At 40.7% G+C, this 22,736-nt stretch overlaps 1 protein-coding gene across 2 annotated transcripts in view; it reads right to left on the reverse strand.

The window, feature by feature from the left end:
* Positions 1 to 11,730: 11,730 nt before the first annotated feature.
* ADGRD1 (adhesion G protein-coupled receptor D1) overlaps positions 11,731 to 22,736 on the reverse strand; it is a 154,315-nt gene continuing 143,309 nt past the window's right edge. For both annotated transcript variants that reach the window (XM_040576901.1, XM_040576900.1), the window contains 4 exons: positions 15,941 to 16,067; positions 14,642 to 14,683; positions 12,641 to 12,733; positions 11,731 to 11,974 (listed from right to left, as the gene is read on the reverse strand). In XM_040576901.1, the coding sequence (XP_040432835.1) occupies positions 11,879 to 11,974; positions 12,641 to 12,733; positions 14,642 to 14,683; positions 15,941 to 16,067 (358 nt within the window). In that variant the 3' untranslated portion in view covers positions 11,731 to 11,878. The remainder of the gene's footprint in view (positions 11,975 to 12,640; positions 12,734 to 14,641; positions 14,684 to 15,940; positions 16,068 to 22,736) is intronic.

Below are 22,736 nucleotides of genomic sequence, written 5' to 3' on the forward strand. Positions count from 1 at the left end.
ACATAGAAATCCTTTCTTAGCTGAGCCCTTGCAGATATCAGAGAGAGAACTAAAGCTGGAGAGCAACTGCAGGAAGCATCTGTGCAGAGCCTGCCTCGAGTCAAGGATGTAAAACAGGGCCCGAACAAGGCCCCATCCCCATAGAAACTGGCACCTTCAGAACCCCACCATCCTACAAATGCCCAACTGAAACACAAAAGCAACAAAGGCAGCGTTCAGGCAGCTGCTGCCAACTGAACCGTGGGGCCAGCCCAGGAGGCAGCAGGAGGAGTAGAACAGCTTCTGCCTTCTCGTGGTGCCAAAAAGCAGAGAGGGGAGGATACAACCTGGATCAAAGCCCTGGTGGGGCTGCGGAGTTGGTCACAGCTGCTAGAGAAGTCAGCTAAAGACAGGCCCTCAGGTGGCACGAGCACTGATTTAATTGATGCCAATTCAGTGCTCTTCCAAAGCTCCTTGAAGAGGATGTCTTCAGAAAGCTCTGGGCCAAGCATGGATCTCTGTGAATGTGTGTTTATGAATAAGCCACTTACTACCCGGGCTTTATAGATAGCCTTAATGTTCTCTGTATCACGTAACCTCAGCTCCCCTAGCCGGGCACAGCCATGCCAGATGAATGTGGCAGATGCAAATCTTAAAGGAAAAAAGCAGAATGCAGGCAATGCAGAAATGAACATTTACAGTATCTGAGGTAAGTGCTGGCAAGAGCAAGTAAGAAATGCCTGAGGAGTTAAATAAACAGAAGAGATATTTATGGGAAGGGAAGTAACCAGCCTGTAAGAATGGAGAAGGGAAGAAGACCTGTGAATGTATGTGATTACCATGAACAGAGACCAGCTGCCTCACAAGTCCTAGACAAATACAGTTTGACTCGTAATTAATTTCCTTGTATAAAACCAACCATCTGCCAGAAGAAAAGCAGAGGGTGGAAGTGGTGGTAGCGTATCCTCTTCTCTATACCAGTCCTAGAATTAATACAGCTAAAAGCAGCAGTACCCACAGACCACGTAAGAAATAAATGCCTATAGTTTATGACATCTGCTCTGGCTTCACTTGAATGGATACCACCAGATAAGTGAAACAGAAGAGTTTTGGGAATGGCTACACAAGTGACCAAAAAAACAGGTCAGTGAAGTTCTTACAGCATTACAAGCAGATCAAGCTTGACTTTACAGATGATGCATTAATATGCCTTAGTATCGTGGCTGTTGTGTATGAGAATTTTCTTATTTTCTGGCAGGAATAAGTTGAAGGAGTAACTGTGTTTTTGGTCTTGACAGCAGGTGACCATTCCTGCTGTGGTTATGGGAATACCTGATTGAATAGACTAGGAAATATTGCTTGTTGTGGTCCTCCCAAAGGCAGGGGTTAATGTGCACGCTGACACCTTGGCGCCCCCTCTGCATCCCACCAGTTCTGCAGGGGCTTCCCTGGACTGAAATCATATTTTGGCTATGCTGGGATCAAGGGAGAGCTGGAGGACGTGTATATGCGCTGTATGCATTGCACATCGCCTCCGTGGAACAAAGGGAGTTGGTGTCTATGGCCCTTGGCCTAAACAGAGAATAAGACTGCATCCGGCCTCTGCATTACTTATTCAGCATAGCAGTTTTTTGTTTGTTTTGTGTTTTTTTTTCTCCTTAAACTGAGTTTCTAAGCTCTTACTTGCTCAGCTTGGCAAGTACGATGTTTCACAAATTATAGCACACAGAAGGAAACTGAAGTTAAGCTGGTTTGAGCTTCCCAAGGAACATTTCTCAAAGTGCCATTACTGAGGCTGTTATCTGAAAAATAGCTCTATTAAATGAAGAGCTTTGATATGTAGGCAGAAAATTATCTGATGCTTCTTTCCATGTTAAATTATGGTACTGTTGCACATGCAGGAGGGACTGTATTTTTCTTGCAGAAAGAACCCTTAGGTGTTCATAGGACCAAACGTTTTCTTAATGGGAAGATGTTATTAAAAGCTGTGCACTAAGATACTTTGTTGCCTGTCAACACCAGTTATGGCTGATGTAAAAGTTACAGGGGAAAGACAAACTACTGTTTCACTGAGATTATGCACATGCATTAGATCTGCAGGAGGATTTGGGCGGTGGAAGGAAGAGGCCGGCAGAGCGGGGGCAGGCTGAGCGAGCGATGCAGAGTGCTGGCACCCGCTGCCATGGCAGGGCTGGGGGGCATTTTGAGGTGGGAGCTTTCCTTCAGCCCGAAAGCAAGACCTCTATGCTTGTAGGAAGCAGGGCTAAAGAAGACTTGCTTCTCTTGTGTTTTCTTCTAGTTATTTTAGGTGGGTCCCTCTCAGCATTACAGCTTTCGTGGGGACCGCTGTTGGACACCCATGTGTTGCTGTCGCCTGAGCCCCCACGCAGAGCTGTAATGGCAGGAGGCAGCGAGTGCTGGACTTCAGCCTCTTCAGTGCCTGGATTTGCAGTGCCTGTGCCTTTTTGTAGGTCTAGTCCTTTGATAGACTAGAAAATAAGTTTGATTTCAGAAGTTCCTTTTAGTTCAGCCACCTTGGATTCAAAGACAAATTACCCACAGAAGTGACTTTCCTGAAGTCATGGCACAAATATTACCCTTTGCCATCCGCTGAAATCCTCCTAGGTGGCTACTCTGATCCATATAAGCTCTGCTCTTAAGATGGTAGAGCACAACATGAGTTATTTTATTTTGCAGTACAAATGTATCTTGTATTGAGTGTCTGAGGCAGGCAATTCAGTAAGTGTAAATAATAACTGATTTTGACAGAAATGCTTTGTACGCTGGAGACCCTTCAGACAAGCAGAGCGCTGCTTTCACACGTTTTGGCCAGCTGCACTGTAGAACATAACGCAGAAACCCAGATTTGTGACACTCTGGGTGATTTCCGCTCCCCTGCTGGAAGAGAAGAAAGGACTGCATTGCTTCGATGGTGGGGCTTCTTTGTCTGTGACAAATGCCTTGACATGACTTTTCCTGTGATTATTCATTTTCCTTAATGGCTTTGTGAGAGAGGAAGTTCCTTGACAGCGTTATGGAAGGAGGCAGCAAGCATGCTGTGGCAGATAGGGGGTGAAAGGCATGTAATATATCCTGGCTCTGCAGATGTGCTCTGCTGAGAAATGCGGCGCTCTCCCCTGCAAGATGTAGGCAGTGCAGGTTCCTACCCACTGCGGGGCAATCCGTATTTTTAATTGAGGGAGGGACACTCCTGAAAATGACATAAGCAGCAAAGAAGAAAAGAATATGGAAAATATGATGCACACCATGCATGTTACAATGAAGCGCTGTGCCTGAGAGGTGCATGGCCAATGGGTACCAATTTAGCCTTTGCTGCACTGGGTCTGGTGGCCACCGTCTGATCTTGCCCCTTGCCTGGCTGGGCCGTGCAGCTGGCTGCAGGCACCCATGTCGGGCACTGCTGGAGCAGATCCCAAACTGGCAGCAGCAGGAGCCTCACGGGGCTTTGTGCAGCAGCCGGCACGCGCCGGGGCTCTTTGATCTGCTGCTGCCGTGGGGCCCTCCTGGGAGGGCGGTGGAAGGGGTTGCAGGAGCTGCACCCAACTGGCTGGGACACGACAAAGCAGCAAAATGCTTTCCACGGTACGAGACCCACTGATGTTAATGGGTGTCTTGACTCAAAACTTCATTCTGCTCAGCAGACGTTTGTGTTTGTGCGGATAACCACCACATTCAAGCAGCCAGGGATCGGAGATCTGGCTGGCAGTATTTCCTGAGCACCCCGTAGCCCCGCCTGGCCGTAAGAGTTTCAGATGCGGTTCTTTTGCGCCGGCATGATTTAGTCTATTAGTTGCTGGTGTTATTAACATTTTTCTCAAACTGTTTTCTTCCCCACACAATGTACATCTTGTGCATGGAAGCTTTGACACGTTAATTAGCTGCTCTGTTTCAGGCTGGGATTGAACACCATTCCCACCACCTAAGTAATGGTAGAGGCTTGGGAAAGCTGCTTAAAGAGTTTTCAGCATTAATCCAGTCTTCTGCTGGGTAATAATCAGCCACTAGTTTTGCTATCCCTTCAGTCTGTACGTAGAAGAAATGATTTATAGCATCACCAAATAAAGGAGGGTACTTTTTATGGTTTGGCTTTTAAGAACTAACTCTGAGAGACCTTTTGCACGCTGTATGTTGGCTCGCTGTCGTCGGCAGGCAATATCAAGCAGCCTTTCAGGCATTTAGAACATGAGACTGGAAAAGCCCTTCTGGTTCAACAACTGCAGCTGAACAGCGTTGGAGGCAGCCGCAGAGCATAAGGCTTTCTTCTATGCTAAGCTTTTCAGATACACCCCCACACAACAGCCTTCCTACTTCCAACGGGAAAATTGTGTTTGCAGTTTTTTTTGTTTGTTTTTTTGTGTGTTTTTTTTCCATTTTTTTTCCCCACTGATAGCAACTCCTCAAATCCAGACACAAAAGTTTAGACAAAAAGCTGTTCCCTTCTTTGTTTGACTGCATAGCACGGTGCTGGACGTTTTGGCAACTCCTGTGGCCTTTCATCTCTTCAGTAAAACTTGCTGCCCATCTCAGTTTGCAGCAGGGGAAGGTACGAGTGTGTGCAGTCAGGAGCACACAGTTCTGCAGCAGCCTCAGCACCACTGTCAGACTGTGACATGATGTTATAAAATATTGCACATAGGGGCCAACAACACGGCATACGCTCCAGGGTAAGTGTACTGACCCATTTTCGTAATGCTTCTTGATGCCAGCTGAGATTCAATGTGCTGAACCTAAAATCTCAGAAATAATAACCATTTAGTCTTAGTTGCATTTTGTTGGCCTATGGGATATATTAAAAGTAGTCCATAACAAAGCCAAAACTAGCCATATAATGTCCTGCAGTTCCTTTCGTGTAAAGCTTACTGGGGAAATCTTCATCTCAGAGCAGCGGGCCAGAACAAGGATACTGCCTAATTAAATGCAATCCATTTTCATGATTAGGAAGGTTAGGTATGAACCTCAGTGACACAGGAGGTAGGTGTCAAATAAATTGCAGCATAAACTAGTAAAATTCAAGGTATTTACTAATCACATACAAAAGAGCCCATGAATCATCTAATTCCATGAAATAAATTAGCATAAATTGTATTAATTAGTTAAATTACCAAAAAAAAAAAAAATATTTTGATAAGGTGGCATTGCGTCCTCTTGGTTTCTCCTTTTTTGAAGGTTCGTATAATGAACTTAGAAAATTTAGAAGGCCAGCCTTTTAGGAAAGACAGGTAACTTCTAACATATCTTTCTATCATGGGGTTGATGTGCAAATTTGTGTTATTTTATTGACTACCCATCTGAGATTTCAATGCGTAATGTTTAATTGTAACATACAATATTCATTTTAGCAGTTTTGAAATGTAGTCCACAGACTTTTTTCCTTTTTTCCTTTTTTTTTTTTTAAATAATTATGCACTTTGCTGCTGCTGCAGAAAGCTGTCTGCACAAATAGTCACAGATGCTCAGCCTCATGCTGCCTGGATCCTGAAGCCTCCCATGCAGTCATCAGCGGAGAGTGTGAAAGACCCAGGGGTCAGCGTGAGGACTAAGCTTTGCCCTTCTCCCTCTGCAAACTTCTGCTCATGCCCTCCCACCCCCAATCGTCTTCCCTCTTTTTTCTTTTTTTTTTCCTTTTGGAGACAGTAAAATATGACAAGTTAGTGGTACATGAGTGGCTGAGTGAGAAGATGTGCTCACATCTGGTTGACCTGTGCAGAATCTGAAACAAAAGTGCCAGAAGGAAACATGCTGTAGTCCACATAACACAATTTTCAGTTGTCAAAATCCTACTTCATAAGGCCAATATTTTCCAAGTTGAATTCACTCTTTGCTGCTTAACTTGAGAAACTTTGGGAGGGTCAAAATTTGCTTTCTCCAGAACATTAGGTGCACAGACTAAAACGTAAAACTTTTGTAATGACAGACTTGGCAGACTTGAGCCCTGTACCTCAAAGTTTATTTTTGCCTTGAGCAGTTTTATACATTATTCCATATTTGCAAGAGATAAATGCCTATCTTGGAGACTGCTTAAAGGACATGTGCAATGCCCAATCCAGCCTGCTTTTGTATAGCAGCCATAGGAAACAAAGTTGAGAGAGAGAACTCCAGTTGCTTTTGCTATAGGTAAATTAGACAGCCTGAAAGCGCTCTGCTGGGAGTTGTCCTTAGGAATTAGCAGCTGGTCGAGGAAGCTGTTTGGTAAAGATGCGCTGAGCAGTGCCTAAAAGCCGTCCTCATGACTCAATATTTCTGTCATGTGTCAGCACCTGGTGAACACACTGATGTCAGTGTTACATTTAGTATTGTAATCATCCCTGACAAGATGAAATATGGTCTTTGAATTCCAGGAACATATGGGATTATTGAGAGAGAAAATTGTGTGAACAAGGGCAATTATAGCAATAACTATCCATGGCATAGACTACACTGAGTCATCCAAGCATAACATGGATATAATGAAAATATTTTTAAAGGCAAACATGATGTAAACCAGTGCCAAAATTATCTAATTTATTATTCTGTCATGAATGATAAATGTAAAAAGAGAGAGAAGAAGAAAAAAAACACATTCTGTTTCACAGAGTAACGAGAAAGCATTCCTTTGTGCACTCCTTGCTACCTGATTCGGGTGTTTACAGAGGTAGCGAGGCTTCTTTGTAATGGGTATTTGAAAGACAATGAGATATGTTTCCCATCTAAATTCCAATCTGTAATTTTTCAGGTTATTTATCACTACAAAATTCCCCTCCTATTTAACTTCCCATTGACACCCCACCACATCTACACAGCCACGCAATATAGAGGAGGCAGTTGGCAGCCTATTTATTATAGCAGAACTAGCTTTAACCTTGAAAATGTCATCTACAGGATTGTAACCCTATGACGATGAGCTTTTGGAGCTGATTGCTCTTTGAGATGTGACTTTTCTGGATTTACATGATCATTTTAAGAGAACGGTGAGGATAATAAGGTTTGACTACAACATGCATTAGGAAAATTAGTCATAATTTTTGTTTTCTTACCTATCACCCTGCTAAAGGGTGAAACTAGTCCTAGCGCCAAAGCTGCAGTCTCTGAGGCACTCAGATGAGGCATGAACCTTGGGCTGGTTGTACTCAATTCCAGAAGCTCTCTCCCCGCTACAAAGGCTGCGTGTTGACTGTCCTGGAGAGACAGAGGACTCCCCCACCTCTTCAATGCAACTCTGCGGTAATCATAAAGGTAAATCCTTTTGCTCTGAGGCAGCATATGTGGCAGGTGGGCCTGATTGCCCTACTTCCCGTGCCAGGTTGCTGCCATGAATCATTTAGACTGCAACCACATGGGAAGGATGTCCCTACAGCTGTAGGAAAAAAGGAGAGTGGAGAAATCTCTGTCCCCATGCACCAGTGATTAACAAATGCTATCCATTGTAACAGGAAAAAATGGAGTGTAAATGTGGAAAGCAGTAGAGGAGCGGGGACATGTGAAAAGGTTAGGGCCACACCATAAATGCTTTTGTCCTCAGCACTGGAGCCAGCAATAGGTGAAAGAACCAAAATTACTGCGTAGCATTAGTATTTAGTAATAAATGCTCTGCTTGTCAACTGTGAGTTTCAAAGCACTTAGTGAAGAGGATGGTATCATTATCTTCACTTCACTGATGGGATAAACACATAGTCAGGAAAAGTTACTTGCTGAAGGGCTTGTAGCAGGGTAAGAGCAGAGCAATGACAAAACCCCTGCTTTTTCTGAAACGACGTCCTTTCTGACTGTACCTGTGCTGCCAGACACCGAAAACATGGGCAACTGGCAAGAGCTGATAGTCGCCACAGCTGCTTGGCTGCAGGAGAGTGCAAAACGGCACGGAAAGTTAACTGGCACATGCACCCCTCTCTTCCTGTACTGCAAGTTCTCTGTCCCCAGCCACAGAAAACAGAGGGGAAGATGCTGGTGTGGTGATGGGAGGAGATTTGGGAGAGAATCCTATATTCTGCAAATATATGTACACATACGCGCATGTGCACACACACACAGATTCATATAAACAAAATATATGTGTACACTGTCTCCCCGTCTCTGTTACATTCAGAGACCTGGCAGAATGAGAAGTTTTCCCTTGGAGGCAGAAGCTGACACTTGGAGCTCTGTTTGTCACATCCATAAGCATCATTTCTCACCCAGGTCTCGAACCTGCCCAGCTTATTGGAATAGTTGTGATAGGAGAAATAACGTGCTGCAGATGCTTCTGGAAACAAGCTCCATCCTTAAAGGGGAACGAATGTTTGTCCTCAGCATATTCTGTCAGTGTAAACTTCAATACAAAAACACTGGCTGCACAGTACCTGGGCCACAGCAGACCACATGATGCAAATATGATTTCTCATATGAGTTAAGCTCTGCTTGTTTGAGCATAACGCTAGTACTGATAGGGAACTGTCGTTTTTATACTCGTGTTTATAAAGCCTGTCAAAATAATAATTTGAATGAATACAAAGTTCTTTTAGGAAATTAAGATTTCTTATTTATTTGGGGGAAATAACAAACAACAAAACTAAATTATTTTCCTACTTACTGGCAAAGTCATTCCTGCTACATTATGTATTTTAAAACTCACATCTCATTCAATTAAGATTTCATACCATTGACAAAATGATGCTATCCTGAAAACAAATATTGCAAAAGCTGCTATATACAAGCCTATAAATAAACTGCAAGATTTCCAGGCTTCAAAGACTGAGGACAGGAAGAGATTGTTTAAAGAGTCATTTGCACATTTCTTATTCAGTACATTTGCTGCATTCAGTACCAACAAATACATTGAATCAAACGAAAAGAACAGACTCGGATGGCAATAGAAAACATTTTTTCTTTGCATTGTTTTTTCACAAGATTATCAAAAGCATCAGAAACCCCATCCACAACCTAATATTATAAATACCGTGTTCTAACTCCTAACCTCATGTGACGTGAACAAGATACACTGCTTCATCACAAGCAACGTTCAAAAGTTAAAGCATGGGATGCACGTTATTCTCAGCGGATCTCAGTAGGTACAGCATAATGATGCTCCCTCAATACATAATACATCTATGTCACATTCTAAAGTATAAAAACAAAAACGTTTTCATGCTCTTCTTATTTTTGGTAAATGATTTTAAAATATGGTATACCTGGATGAAAACCAGATTTAGTCCTTCATACTACTGGCATTTGGTACTGTCATTTGCATGTCGCATGCTGTTTTCAAATGGATTTTGGGCAGTGATGTGAGTGACCAATGTAAATCCAGCACAGGAGGAAATGGATTCAATGAAAATCATGTAGAAAGGATTATTCTTAAAAAATAATATTAAAAAAAAAAAAGCCTTGATATGTCCTGTTTCATTCATAGAGCTTTTTATGCTACAATAAAATGATTGGAAGAGAAATTATCAAGGAGGGTCTAAATCTATATCCATGGTCACAGTGTTAAAAACAAAAGCAAAACAAACAAAAAGAAAAAACACACAAAACAAATGCTCCAGTATCAAAAAAATATGCTTAAATATGTTGTCTGCACACAAAATAGACACTTCATACTCTGCTGTCACAGTACTGTTACAATCTCCTCCATATATTCTGAGGGCTCCTTCTGCTGCATCTTTTGGGAAAAAAGAAAAACATTCTCAGGCCAAGAAAATCCAATATATTTGCAGAGCTGTAAGACAGTCCAATGTATAAAAAGCTAGGAAAAAGCCATACACAAAAGTCCAAAAAAAAGACACAGAAGTTTAGATATTTAGCTTTCACTGACCCTCTCTTTATAGTTAGCTGTCAACAACTTGTGTTTATTTACCAATAGGCAACACAAGATTAGAAGCCTGTATATTTTATGTATGTATATCTATATGCATATATGCAATGTGTCACATTCTGCTCTGTTCTAGCTGCATAAATTCAGTGTATGCCTGGGAAACTGAAATAATTTCTGTAGACTGATTTAATTTGTAGCCACAGACGGATTGTGGGGTTTCGGTTTGGTGACCATACCAATTCTTGGCCAGGATGGAGAGAAGTCAACGGGAGATGGAAAAGCTTGGTCCAAATTGAAATAGATTGGTTTTGTTTCATTGTTGTTGTCGTTTTCTTTGTACAGGAAGGAAACATGGAGAAAATTTGCTTTGGATCAATAAAAAATGAAACACATTGATGTTTTCTAAACTTTCAACTCCATTTCTTTTAGATGAAGCTTTTTGCTAAGTTCAGTCCTAACTGATGCATGCTTCCTCTTCCCTAAAGAACAATTTATTTATTCTTTCTAAAATTTACTATCCAATAAACAATTTCTAGCCTGCACATCAGGGTGCAAATGCCTTTTCTCTTCGAAATAAGTAGCAGGTATCTTGCTAGAATCACTGGGGCCAGAAGTCCTCCTTTTGTAGTGCTTTGGTAGCCCATTAGGACAGCCTGTGTAATTCCTTGGTAATTCCTACAACCCAGTACACCAAGTGAGCTGGGGAGACACCTACCGCAAACAAGAAGAGCTGGGGATAAGGAGACGAGGCTGCAAAGCCACTCTGCAAAAAGGGGCTCATCTTTGGCAATTACTCTCGGGGACCCTGGCTGCTGAGTAACCAATCCTAGACCAATTCACATATTTAGGGGCTCTGACCGCCTCCAGGGCTCACAGTCTGCTCTACGCCCAGCTGGAAGGGTTCATCTCTTGCACAGCCCAGATTGCACTCTCTAGTGATCCAAACATCACTTTGGTGAACCTACAAAATACTGGTCAGAAGAAAAATTACAGTATTTTTTTCCCCTTAAAGATACTTCATAGCAGTACTAAACCAGAAGTTATTAAGTGCTGAGCGGAGTTTAAAACCACAAAAGACTCAGCAGAGACCTATTTAAAAGATGCCTGTAGGTAACAATACATAGACTTATTTCTAGTTTGGCTGTCTTCACAGTATACCGTTGTGTTACTTCTTTGTGATTGGAATTCAGTGCCTCAATCTGACCAGTAAAAGGAGGAAGATAAGTCACAGTGCCAAGTTTGGATGTCCAAAGGCTGCAGTGCATTTGCAAAATGCACTTGATGGACAGTTGTTGATTGCATCCAAAGCTTCAGCCAGAGCAATACAAACACTTCGTATTGTGATATGTCAGCAGACACAAATCAGTGATAGAAATGCTGTGGACTGCTATAGGAAAACCTTTGTCATTTCTGCCTTGTATAGGTATGATGTAAACAGCAATATCTAAAATACTAATAGGCCACGTATAGGAGTCGTACGTGTTACGTATGCTGTTCATGTGTATAGGGACGTGTGTATATTAGCCTTGCTAATTCCACGCCCATGTCTGGCAGCTGAATAGCTTGAATTTGCTTCTTCCTCAAGTCCTGGTTTCTTTGTAGCATTTAAATTAATCACCACACTACGTATTTTGAATAAGCGTCAATTCAATAATTGCATTCTGTAAGGTAATAAATGTAAACAGAGTGCACAGCAAGACCAGAATTGCCCCATTACAACATCACAATGGGAAAGATTTTATTTTAGAGCATAAAAATCCATCTTTCCCAAGGTATGTTGCCTTTCCTCAGTTCTGGGAGCTGGAATGGTTCAGACAGAATAAGCCCTTCTTGCATACCTAGTGTTTTCATCATTGCTGACAAAACCATCCAGTGTATATTTGTGCTAGTTACTTTTAGATACTGCTAACAGGCAAGTGGTAGAAGGTGGTAGTTTCAAAGGCAAGCAGATGATGGCTATTTAGTTGACAAAATATGGCAATTTCCAATTTATTAGGCAGTGATTAAAAAAGCAGTTTTCTACTGGTATTAACGGTGAGAAAAAAGTGGTGGACACTGTGTCAGAGGTCCTGAATGTATGGCTTGATTTTCACTGAGGAGCTGGTATTACTGTCAGACTGCTGATAAATCAATGCGGTTGGCTGAATTGGTGCTTTTATCCCAGGTGTTCAGCTTTGTGGGGGTTGTGCCTGGCCTGTTCCCAGTCATCTAGAAAAAATAATATTGAAAGTAGATTTATTTATTTTGCTAAACCACTCTTGTCTGATGAAATAAAAGCTTGAAAGCATCTATTTAGGTTACAACGTTGTCACGGAGTCTTGAGAGCATATGCCATAAAGGATTTTTAACAGTTATTGCCAAGATCTAAGGTGATTGGCAGCGATCACTTAATAACACCTATCACTTCAGAAGTCTGGCTCTTTATAAAAACAAATGTATTTTGCCTCAAGACAATTTAGGGAGAGCTGGAAAAGCATATGCACACATTGATTTATTTAAGAGTTTATTTCTCAGACTTAAATGTAAAAGTGCCCTATCAAAAAGTCATAGTCATCAGACAAATACATTGCCAAAGTGCAGCTTGAATGCATAATATGAAGTCCGTTACAAGAGATGGGAACAGTCTCACTGAACCATACTCCAGAGCTGGTAAAGCTTGTTTACTTCCATTTCATAATTTACCAGAAAGTAGAATGTTGCCTTTTGCTTTCAAAACACACACTGTAGCTGCAACGTAATACTTGCCGGTTCCACTCTCTACACCATGCATTAAGTTAGGTGCCCATGTGCCTTCTGAGTCCTGGTCTTTCAACAGAGTTTAATGTGGAGCACTTTCAAGTACAGTACAGGGGAAAAAAGAAAGGACATACTCACAATGTCTGAATTGAAGGGTTTCACATTGATGTTGCGAGTCGAGCTACTGGTAAGGGACCAGACCTTGGTTTTGTGCTTAAAAGCAGCTCTAACCTTTGGAGGAAAAAAAGATACCAGATAGAAGATTTCTTCGAAAATGTTGTGTGCGTTTTCTCAGGTGCAGCCTACAATTATGTCCCCATTAACCTTCCTCCAGATTAATGTCACTAAAAACAACACGATGTACTAAAAACATGAACCAAAATCTATAGTCTGCCTTTTCATTTTTCTTCGTATTTAAGGTCTTATTTTAAATTTTAACTTCACTTTTCAAGTATGCATAGATTAAATACAAAACATTTCATAACCTCCTTAGGTCTCATTTCTCTGTCAATATTTTCATGCTATTTTGTTTATCCCATACTTCTATGTACATGTCCAAGAAATCACTGTATTGCTACTCATCTTGTTAGAAAGAAAAAAAATAATAAAAGCAATAAAAAATAAATAAAAAAACACAAAACTGCAAGGTATATAAGCATAAGGGAATTAGCTGCTCTTTATATGTATAGTAGCTAAATCAAGACGTAAGCGGCTCAAACTGCAGTGAAAAAAGATGAAAAGGAGATGTTAGGAGGTGCAGTAGCGAGGCACTGAGACAAACTGAGGGAGGCTGAGGGGCTTCAATCACGGGGCTTTTGCAGATTTTGCTTTACAGTATCTGTTTTATTTCCATGGTAAGAAGTAAAGCACCCTTGCAGTTTAGATGAAGCATTTTAGATAAGCATAGCATGCAACAAAGCCAATAGGACCTGCTCTCCAAAACTGCCAGTTCATATTACCTATACATGAACTATTTTTTGAGGATTCAAATTCTGAAAAGTTTCTGAATTTCATTTCTTATTTGATTTCAGTTAAAATGGTAGCAATTCAAATATTTGTATTTGATATGACATTTGATGCTTGACAGAAGGAAGAAGGCTTTCTGAGCCTTGGAGAAAATAGGGAAAGGAAATATTTTCCTCCATACCTTGAACCTGCCTGTTTAGTTGATTCCAATAAAGATCAAGAATTTCACAGTCAGTCTTGACTCTCTAAAGTGACTGTAGCAAAGGTCATGTCAATGCTCTAAAACTGAATGTGTTGGCAAATATTAATGAAAAATAACAATAGTAAAACAACTCCACAGGAGAGTGCTTTTGATGCTGAGGAAGAAGAAAGAGGTGACGGAGCAGCTCTGTAGCATCCAGAAGGAATAGCTGTGGAAGAATCAAAGCCTTCACAAAGCAGTACCCCTGTTAGCATGCTGGAAATGGTTTTTATAAGAAACTTTCATTATCAGTAATGCATATTGCGGAGGATTTTCTGCTCTCTGCTAAGGGAGGAGGGATGCAGGGAGCTCCCAGCACAGCAGAGACGGTCTCTGCAACATCAGCCATGCCTTGGCTTTACCCCAGCTGCTCGGAGACAGCCTTCATGCGAAAGATGCTTCTTGGTCCGCTGTGAAAAGCTCCGGTTCCAGCCAAGAAAAATACCTGGAATATGTTCTACTCTGTTTGGTTTCCCATTAAGAATTGCATGAGCAGTCTCCAAAAGTATGTTTTGTTGAGATTAATGTTTATTTTCCTCTCTGGAAATGCAGATGTAACAAAGCCAGAGGCCCCCTAGCAGGGACTGCCAGAGTGAGTCCTGCTGCCACTGCCTAAACATCCTCCCTTAGCAGCACAGCCCATACCCTGCTCATCGCTCCAGCCCTCGGGACTGTACCTCTCCCTCGTCTTGAGCTGCCTTCTCTCAGCTTTTTTGGAAACGCTTCTTTCTTACATTAAATAAAACAAATGCCAAACCTGGGTCAAAACTCTGTAAGCCATAAAATCACTAACAACAGTCATGTGTTTATTGAGGGAAAAAAGAAATCGGTTCCATAGCAGGCAATGCTAATGGGGACCTTTTTTTTTGTCTTACACTCATGTTATGTGAATTTGTTAACACCAAATCTGCTGACTCCATTTTGCAACCTACCTCTGAATTCAGAAGACAGTGAAACAGAAACATGAAAAATCCCTGAAAACAGATAAAAGGGAGAAGGGTGAAGACTGTGAAGAATGACATATAACAACGTATTTCTCACTGTATTGTATAAAGCATGTATCGTGTAGATGGACCTCTATAAATACACTGAAGAGTAGGCAAGTGTGCCCCATGTTAAACTGGAGAAACCTGCTGCGTTAGGCTACTCTGCATCTTACCAAGACTTTTTCATGTAAAACAGCACCTCTCAAACTTTGGGGTGCTTTGGAGTGGTTGCAAATAAGTAGTAATTCTTGTCATGAGCTACAATAGAACATCTTGTCTGTGCTTGAAAATGTAGAGGCAGAGGAAAATGCTTTTGGGGAAACACCAGATAATTACTTTTTATATTAGAAAGAGGTATTATCATTAGCAAAATTTTCACAACAGAGTTTTAGTATCTTTAGACTTTTTGCCCAATGGAAAGCAAAAAGTTCCCAGCCCTTTCCGCCAGATTCTTTTTTTTTTTTTTTTTTTTAGGGGGTATTCAGCCAAACTTTTTAATTTGGATGAAATTTTTAATTTGAAGTTTTTAATATGCATAAAAAATTAACCTTTTCTAATAAGTTTATTGGGAGAACTGTATTACACTCATATTTGTTCCTGAGACATCATAGCATTTAAAACAGTTAATTTTTTTCCCTTTTTGTAACCATTTTTTGGGAAGGAATTACAACATACTTATAGACTGATGCCTCTACTGAAACTTCTGCTTGAAGCTAGGCAGATGATTGCATTCTTTCGTGAACAGAGCTATTTTTCTGGATTGGTGTCTTAAGAATCACGTGCTGCTTTCTGCAGCATGTAGAGCAGCTTTCCTTTTCTCATTGTGCTGCACCGTTCCCAGCAACTTCTGTTTGCTTTCATTTATTCTCAGTAACAAAGCCTCAAACTGACACAGAAAATTTGTTCCAGTATCTTTAACGGGAGAATCTTGCCTTTACCCTTAAGAATCTTGCCTGTGATACCCAGTGCTAGAAGAGTGAATCTATTTCTCAGGCTCGCTGTCTCATTTATTTAATTATTGCTACTGGAAACATTACGGAGTGGGGTGAAAGTTCTGTTCATACAGAGACTAAACAATTGCCAGCACTGTATGATCAACACAGACATAAAAGACACAGGAAAGAACACAGAAAAAAAAATCCAATAAATACAAGCATGTGAAAGCATTACTAATGATCCAGTTATTGGCTCTCAACAGCAGTTCAGTAGCCGTAACCTTTCCCACCATTCCCACCAGGTACTTACTTGTAGTGAATTGAAAACAGCAAACATATACTGAAATACCAACGTGTGGGTATTGACGGCCAGAATCCCGAAGATCCACGAGCTTCCCAAGATTGGTAAGAGAACAGCAACAGCTTTAGCTGTGAGTCTGAAAGAGAAAATGATGATGGAAAATGTGATGAGACAGTTAAACAAATTTCAGACCACACACTAGGGAATTTATCAATTATTTCCTGGCAGAAAGGCAGTGTGTCTGTGACTCTCTTTCCCATAAAATTCTTTTAATGGGCGAGTCTCTTAATTACACATTCCTCATCTATGAAAATGGAGATAGAATTTTTATGTCACATGGGATATATACAGCTTGAGAGAGGCAGTAACTGAGGGTGCTGGGGAAGAGATGGAGAGATGGTCATATAGCTGCAATAGCCATATCTTCAGTCTGCAGTGAACTACACTCCTTTCTTCAGTGAGGAATAATAACTGTAAGAGTCAAATGCAGAGAGCAGAAACTTAGAACAGAGACAGGATCACATGGAAAAAAACAAACCATTATGTAGTATATCCAAAATACATTTGCTCAGCTTGACTCACTAGTCAAGACAGCTTGGTATTATTGCTCTTCTAGAAAGTGACTTGGGATTTTTAATCACCACAAATGGGAAGAAATGCTATCTGCCTCTGCCAAACGTAAATCCTTTAACACCAAGATATTTTTCTGCTACCTCCCTGCTTTGTTCGGAGCTGATTCAGAGAAACGTATGCCAAATATTGAAATAACTTGTGTTTCTTGGAGGTGCCTCCTGATATATGTTCTCTCTGCTTACCTTGGAGTATTTGGCAGAATTTCAGTAAAAGGTGATATGACAGCTGAAAAGATAACAGCATTGAGAAAATAAGAGGGATTTTTGTTTTAGCCTTAATGAGCTATGTATGGAATGTTTGTTATAATGGAAGATTAAAAGAAATTGTAGTATACCAGAGAATTAAATGATCACAGAAAGCTTTCTGCAGCAGCTGAATTCTGAGGATTGAATTCTATATAATTCGGTTCTTGTGTTCATTTTCTGCGTTGACATAAATATTGCAAATATCTCCCTCTGCAACAGAATGCTACTCATCCGCTTCCAAGAAAGGCAGGCTCAGCTGATGAAATGTAACTCACTGGGATTATTGCTTGTCTCACACAATTGTGTTCTCCTTATGAAGCCCTCGGAGCATCATCTCTGATTGATGCTAATGAATTGCACTAAAGAATTGTACTTCCGTGTCTGCGTACACCCTGTAATATTGGCTGCAAGAGTATTGTAGTAATAGCCCTACAGAGTGTTCCTAGTGTAATCACAGAAAATAGTAAGAAGACAACAGGATTACTCTACGGAGGTCCTTGGCAGAGAATGTTAGGTATGTCTGAAACAGATCCGATCACAGCCGATAATTCTGTTGTCGATGGGTCAATGCGATGATTCAGCTGCAGCTGCTAGCGCAAAGTCCCCGATCATTTCTGTGCAGAAAGGTGGGAGTATGTATTCAGAGAAGAATCACTCTGCTTGACTTTTATAGTAGGGATATGGTGGTCCACCCAGTCTAACCTGAGATGACACTCCTGGTTTTAGCCTGATCCATCTGTTTCTTGATTAAGACAATGAACACCTCCACAGAAAGTGTTCACATCAGTTGGAGCCAGTAAAGGCAGGTATAAGGTAAGGCAAGGCCAGGTGACTCATAGGGAGTTTTTAAGGCATCACTCGCTTCTCCCAGTAAATGCCATGCACCCAGTTCACGGCACTGAGCAACCCAAAAGCAGTCGTGATGTCTGTCCACTCTTTAATCACTCAAAAGTCCTCACGAATCTCACAGGGCAAAACACGCTTGCTGTCAAAACCCTACTAACTAGGCAGCCCACTGCTATTTTGCCTGTCAAGGATGACTTGTTGAACCTTTGCACAGCAAGGCATCACATTTGCAGTGACAGCTATCAAAGGACAAACTCTTCCTCTGCGGCAGATGAGCACAGTGTTGGTGGCACAAGGCAGAAAGCACAAGGAAGGAAACTGCTCCTGCTTTGAAACATCCTGAACCATAGATCTGATCTCTATTTACCACAGCGCTTACAAGCACGGACTTAACTGCTTTTGTAGTCCACAGGATTTGAGCACATTCTTACACTTAAATACCTGTATAAGATATTTTGTGAATTTAGAGTATGGTACAATTATAGATAAAGAAGGTAAAGGGAACACAAGCTGGGAGAATCTAAAAGCCAGTCCACACTCACAAAAGCTGCATTTCTCAGAAATTAGCAGATTTTTATTTAGCTGGAAGCCTATACAGGAGAAAAAGTTGTTTTAGGGAGATTAATGTTGTACTTCTGCCTTTTAGCCCCTTGTACAGGTTAAAGTAGAGGTTCAGGAGAGAAGTGCATAGAGCTGCATGACAAGAGACCACTTATATTTACAACAAACACAAGACAAATGAGAGTGTTGTACAACACAATTCAATGAAGAAATCTTTTAATTAAATACTTAGATCCAAGGCATCTTGTTCATTTCAGTGACCTGAGCACACACTTCATTATATCCTTGATTAAAAGTGTATGTTGAAATACTGCATGGGATTCAGGTTTATAGGGAAATCTGAGACAGGGAAGAATCAGGAATCTTTTTTGCCTCTATTGATAAGCATCTTAATTTCCTTGGCCATGAATATTTCTGCACAATTTAATTTAATTCTGCAAAGAGTTTGTTCAGCCAGAAAATGAAAGAATACAATAAAGCCTGAGCTCTCTTATTTAATTACAATATGCATTTAAGAAGATACAATTTTAAATCAGCCAAGTGATAGAGGCTTATTTTCATGAATCAAGGATGTTTTGTTTTTCTCTGTAGAGATTAAAGTTCATCACCTCGACTGTAACATAAGAGATGTGCTACGCTGGGGAACTGCCAGCAGACCGCCTCTTGCAACAAGCACGGAGCAGAAAGACAACTATAACCTATAGAGCCCTCGTGCCTTCAGGAAAATGCATCTTCAGAGCAGACAGAGGGGACGGTACATGAACACCCAGAGGATAGATCAGGTAGTTTCAGATTCCATGATGGTCTAGAAGTCCCCTCTAACCTGATACAGCAGGTGATTGGTATGCCCAACACAGCTACACTTGTAAACACTTTTCATTACAAACCACCTTTTTTTTTTTTTTTCTCTTTAATTCCCACACTGTCAATTTTTATAAAACTTGCAGTTTGAAATATAATCTTCCCTACCTGGTTTGTTGCCAGAAATAAGTTTTCATTATTTCTTTTTGAGTCTTAGCATAAAAAGCTTCATCAGTAACTAGTAGTGTGTGGGAGAATTGAGTTACGTGCTCAGCTGCAATGTTCTTAAAATTGCTCTTATAGTTTGGATTTTCAGTAACTTTGAACATCACGAATGTCTTGTTGGTTGGTTTTTTTTTTTTTTTAAACAGGTAAAGATAAAGACTGCTCACTTGCTCGCTTTTAAGCACAGGGTTCACGACTTGTTCAGCAAAAATACATAGCTAAAAATGAAAACAAAATACAGATGTGTGGGATTTTTCATGCACATGTATGCATGTTTCATAACCACCCATTTACACAAACAGTCATTTGAGGGTGAAATTCTTTTAAGACTATCTAATGGTCAGTTCTGCCTGTGTGTCACTTAGATCTCATTGTCTTTTTTAAATTACCTTAATTATTTGCTTGGTTTGAAATTCATCCTATGTATGAAATTATTAGTTCAAGGTGTTTGTTACCTTTTCTCACCAAGCAAAGGAGTCAGCTCTATTGTTCCTGGTCGTCTTTTATTTTCTTCCATTTACCCCACCCCTCCCCATCCTTATTTCATTTTGTCTTTGAATTTCAAAAAAGAAAAATACTAAATGTAAAATGCTGTGTCAGAACACCATTAAGGCTACAAGGTTAAAAATCACTAAAAAAAATCTAAGAAATACAAAAGTTAATGTTCCGCTAGGCACATTAATTCCACCACACTGCACATACTTTTTTTTTTTTATTCCCATTTTTCTTTGCTACATGAATATTTTAGTAGATTAGTTCTAGTACACTAAGATATAGAGTGCAATCAAATGCATGTTGTGTTTGGAGAAGGAATACTGCATGACTTAAACTGTGTAATGTTAAAAAAAAAAAAAAGTCACTCCCATCATTTGAGCTTTATGCTGTCTACAAAAGTGGTGGCGTGAAGAGCCCACACTTTGGGGCAGAGGCAGATCTTTGCGGATATTGGGGTCTAATCCAAACCAGACTTCATAAACCTTGCTAAAACCTTTCTTTGTCCTTGTGCCCTAAATGCGTTGGAAAGCAGAAGGGCCATTGCCTTACAAAAGAACCCTTGAAATTTGTCCTGCATGCCCCTTCTCCTCCTTTGGTCTTTGAAATCAGAAACATAATAGCAGCCTATTTTTCACACGTCCTTTTAAAAGCTCAGATAATATTGCTCTTCTGCAGTCTAATAGCATTAAGTTTTGTAAGCTTTTTGTGTCTCTGCATCTGTGTACACTGGCTGATCAGTCCTGGGATTAATTAATTAAGAACAAAGCAAAAGCATCACAAGCTTTTTTTTTCTTTTTTTTTTTTTTTATCCTTTCTATTGTTTCCTTTTGCCAGTGTATTTTTAAAGTATGTACTTGTTATTACTTTATAATATAGAAAACTTCTGTAAAATACAAAAACTATCTTGAGTCTGATTAAATTTTTATATCCGGTGCGTATGGAATAGCCCCTGGGATATTCCTGGCTGTACACAGCCTATCTATCAAGTCAGGCTACTCTTAGCGATATTTCTCACTCTGCCCAGTACTAACAAACTCTGCAGCTGCACTGCAGAGCCTTCTGAAGTGCTGCACACCAAGAACCACTTTGGTGTGACTTGGTTGCATTCTGATTCACACAGCTGTTTGTTGCAAAAAGAAAGCAGCAATGAATTGGTATTGCCCAGTGCCTGTCCTGCCATCACATGTGCAGAGGCTGCTCTGCAGGTGTTGCTGTAAGCTCGTACATTGTCCCTCTCACCTGAGCACTTGTGCATGAATGCAGCTGTGTGGGAGAGCATGATGGAGTCCTATGAAAATCCTCAGAAATTTTTTTTTCTGGTATGCTTCTTACAAAAGCAGCGTAGACTTTCTCCATTAATTGCTAATACTGTGTAGGCACGGCCAGCAAAAAGCTCATTCTTCAGGACCTTTGTCAAACTGTCATTTAGCATGCACTCACCCTTTAAATTGCCCAATGGAAAAAAAGAAAATACATTTTTCTTCCTTTTTCTTGTTCTTACAGTTTAATTCTAATTCCTGAGAAGTAAACCTTGCTTGCCAGAGACCTTCCACTCCAAATTTCTTCATTTGGCTTTTGCTTGATTGCTTTAGTTTTAGTATTTCTTTCAGTACAGGATTTTGGTATTTTCTGTCTTTCTCAATAAGTGATGGACTGTCACCCGGTGGTTTATACCAGCTGAAATCCTGAGCTCTGCATTAATCAATTATTGGACAGAAGGAAGTTTTCTGAGTTGGATAATTGTTGTAGCTATATTGCAGCCATGGTGTGTAAGAAGTGTAGGTTTCAGCACCTCTGAGACAAACTTTCTTCACTAACATCACATAAAATCGTTGCACTGTTGGTAAAGTTTCTATGAACATTTTTCTAAGAGCAGAGGTGGCCCTTATAGTTTTATTGTATTTGCAATTGGTTTGAAACAGCTCTGCTCAATTGAGATGACTCCCTTCCCCTTATTTAATCTCTGCCCTTTTCTGTTATTGCCCTGAGCACACTGTCGATATCTTACACCAATGCAGAATGACTACACTGACAGCTACAAGAAAGAAATTTCACTGCTTGCAGAAAGAAAACTTTATTACTCCTGTGAAGGGGAGCCCTAATTCACAAATCAATTTTATTGGGCATATATGAAGAACTAATCCTTTTAAGACTTCTGACATCCACTTTTCAGTGATGATGCCTGCTGAACTAAGAATTAAATTCAGACCCATCAGCCAAGATTATATAATAGTTGGAGGAAACACTGTCTATAAAAGCAAAAATCCTTCACAACAATTCATCAAAATTGTTACCCTGACAAATAGGCCTTTTAACTGAAATTCTCTCGTTTCTTAAACTCTTCACTAGCCACTGTCAGCAATATCCTTTATACTTTATATAAAAAAAATAAGTCCAAAAGCCTATAACTAACATTTCAGACAAACACCGTGAAAAGCTAAATTTAGCCTCAGTTTCCCATTTGTTACCTGTAACGCTCACTAAGCTCTGACCCGACAGCTGGAGAGCTGCTGGGAGACCACGTGCAGCAATTCTGGCTGTGAACAGAAATGTTTCTAACTCAGTTCAGCAGCATTTCCAGCACACACCTTGCCTACCTCTTCTGCCCAGCACTCAGGCTCCATGGGTGTGGGCATGCCGTGCAGGAGCCTTGTGTGCCATTACTCCCTGGGTGTTACCTGGCTCTCCAAGGAACAAAACCCATCCTAAGCAAGTTAGGTGATGACTTGCCACCAACCTCAGACAGACAAATGGAAGAATACTGATAACAACTCAATTTTTTGAGCGAACTAGGCAGTGAACATCAAAGAAAACATTCAGACCAGCCTTGGGCCTGACCCAAAGCCTACTGATGCCATTTGGAGCCTACAGGGTCAAGCTTCCTGTTAGTCCTAAATAAAAAACAACAAAGTGAGTGACAACAGCACTGGGGGTGGTGTGGGAAGTGCAGCAGGGAGGCCAAAGCACAGGCCTGGGAGTCGAAATCCCACAGGTCCCCT

This window comes from Cygnus olor, chromosome 17 (assembly GCF_009769625.2).
Source record: "Cygnus olor isolate bCygOlo1 chromosome 17, bCygOlo1.pri.v2, whole genome shotgun sequence".
NCBI classification, from domain to species: Eukaryota; Metazoa; Chordata; class Aves; order Anseriformes; family Anatidae; genus Cygnus; species Cygnus olor.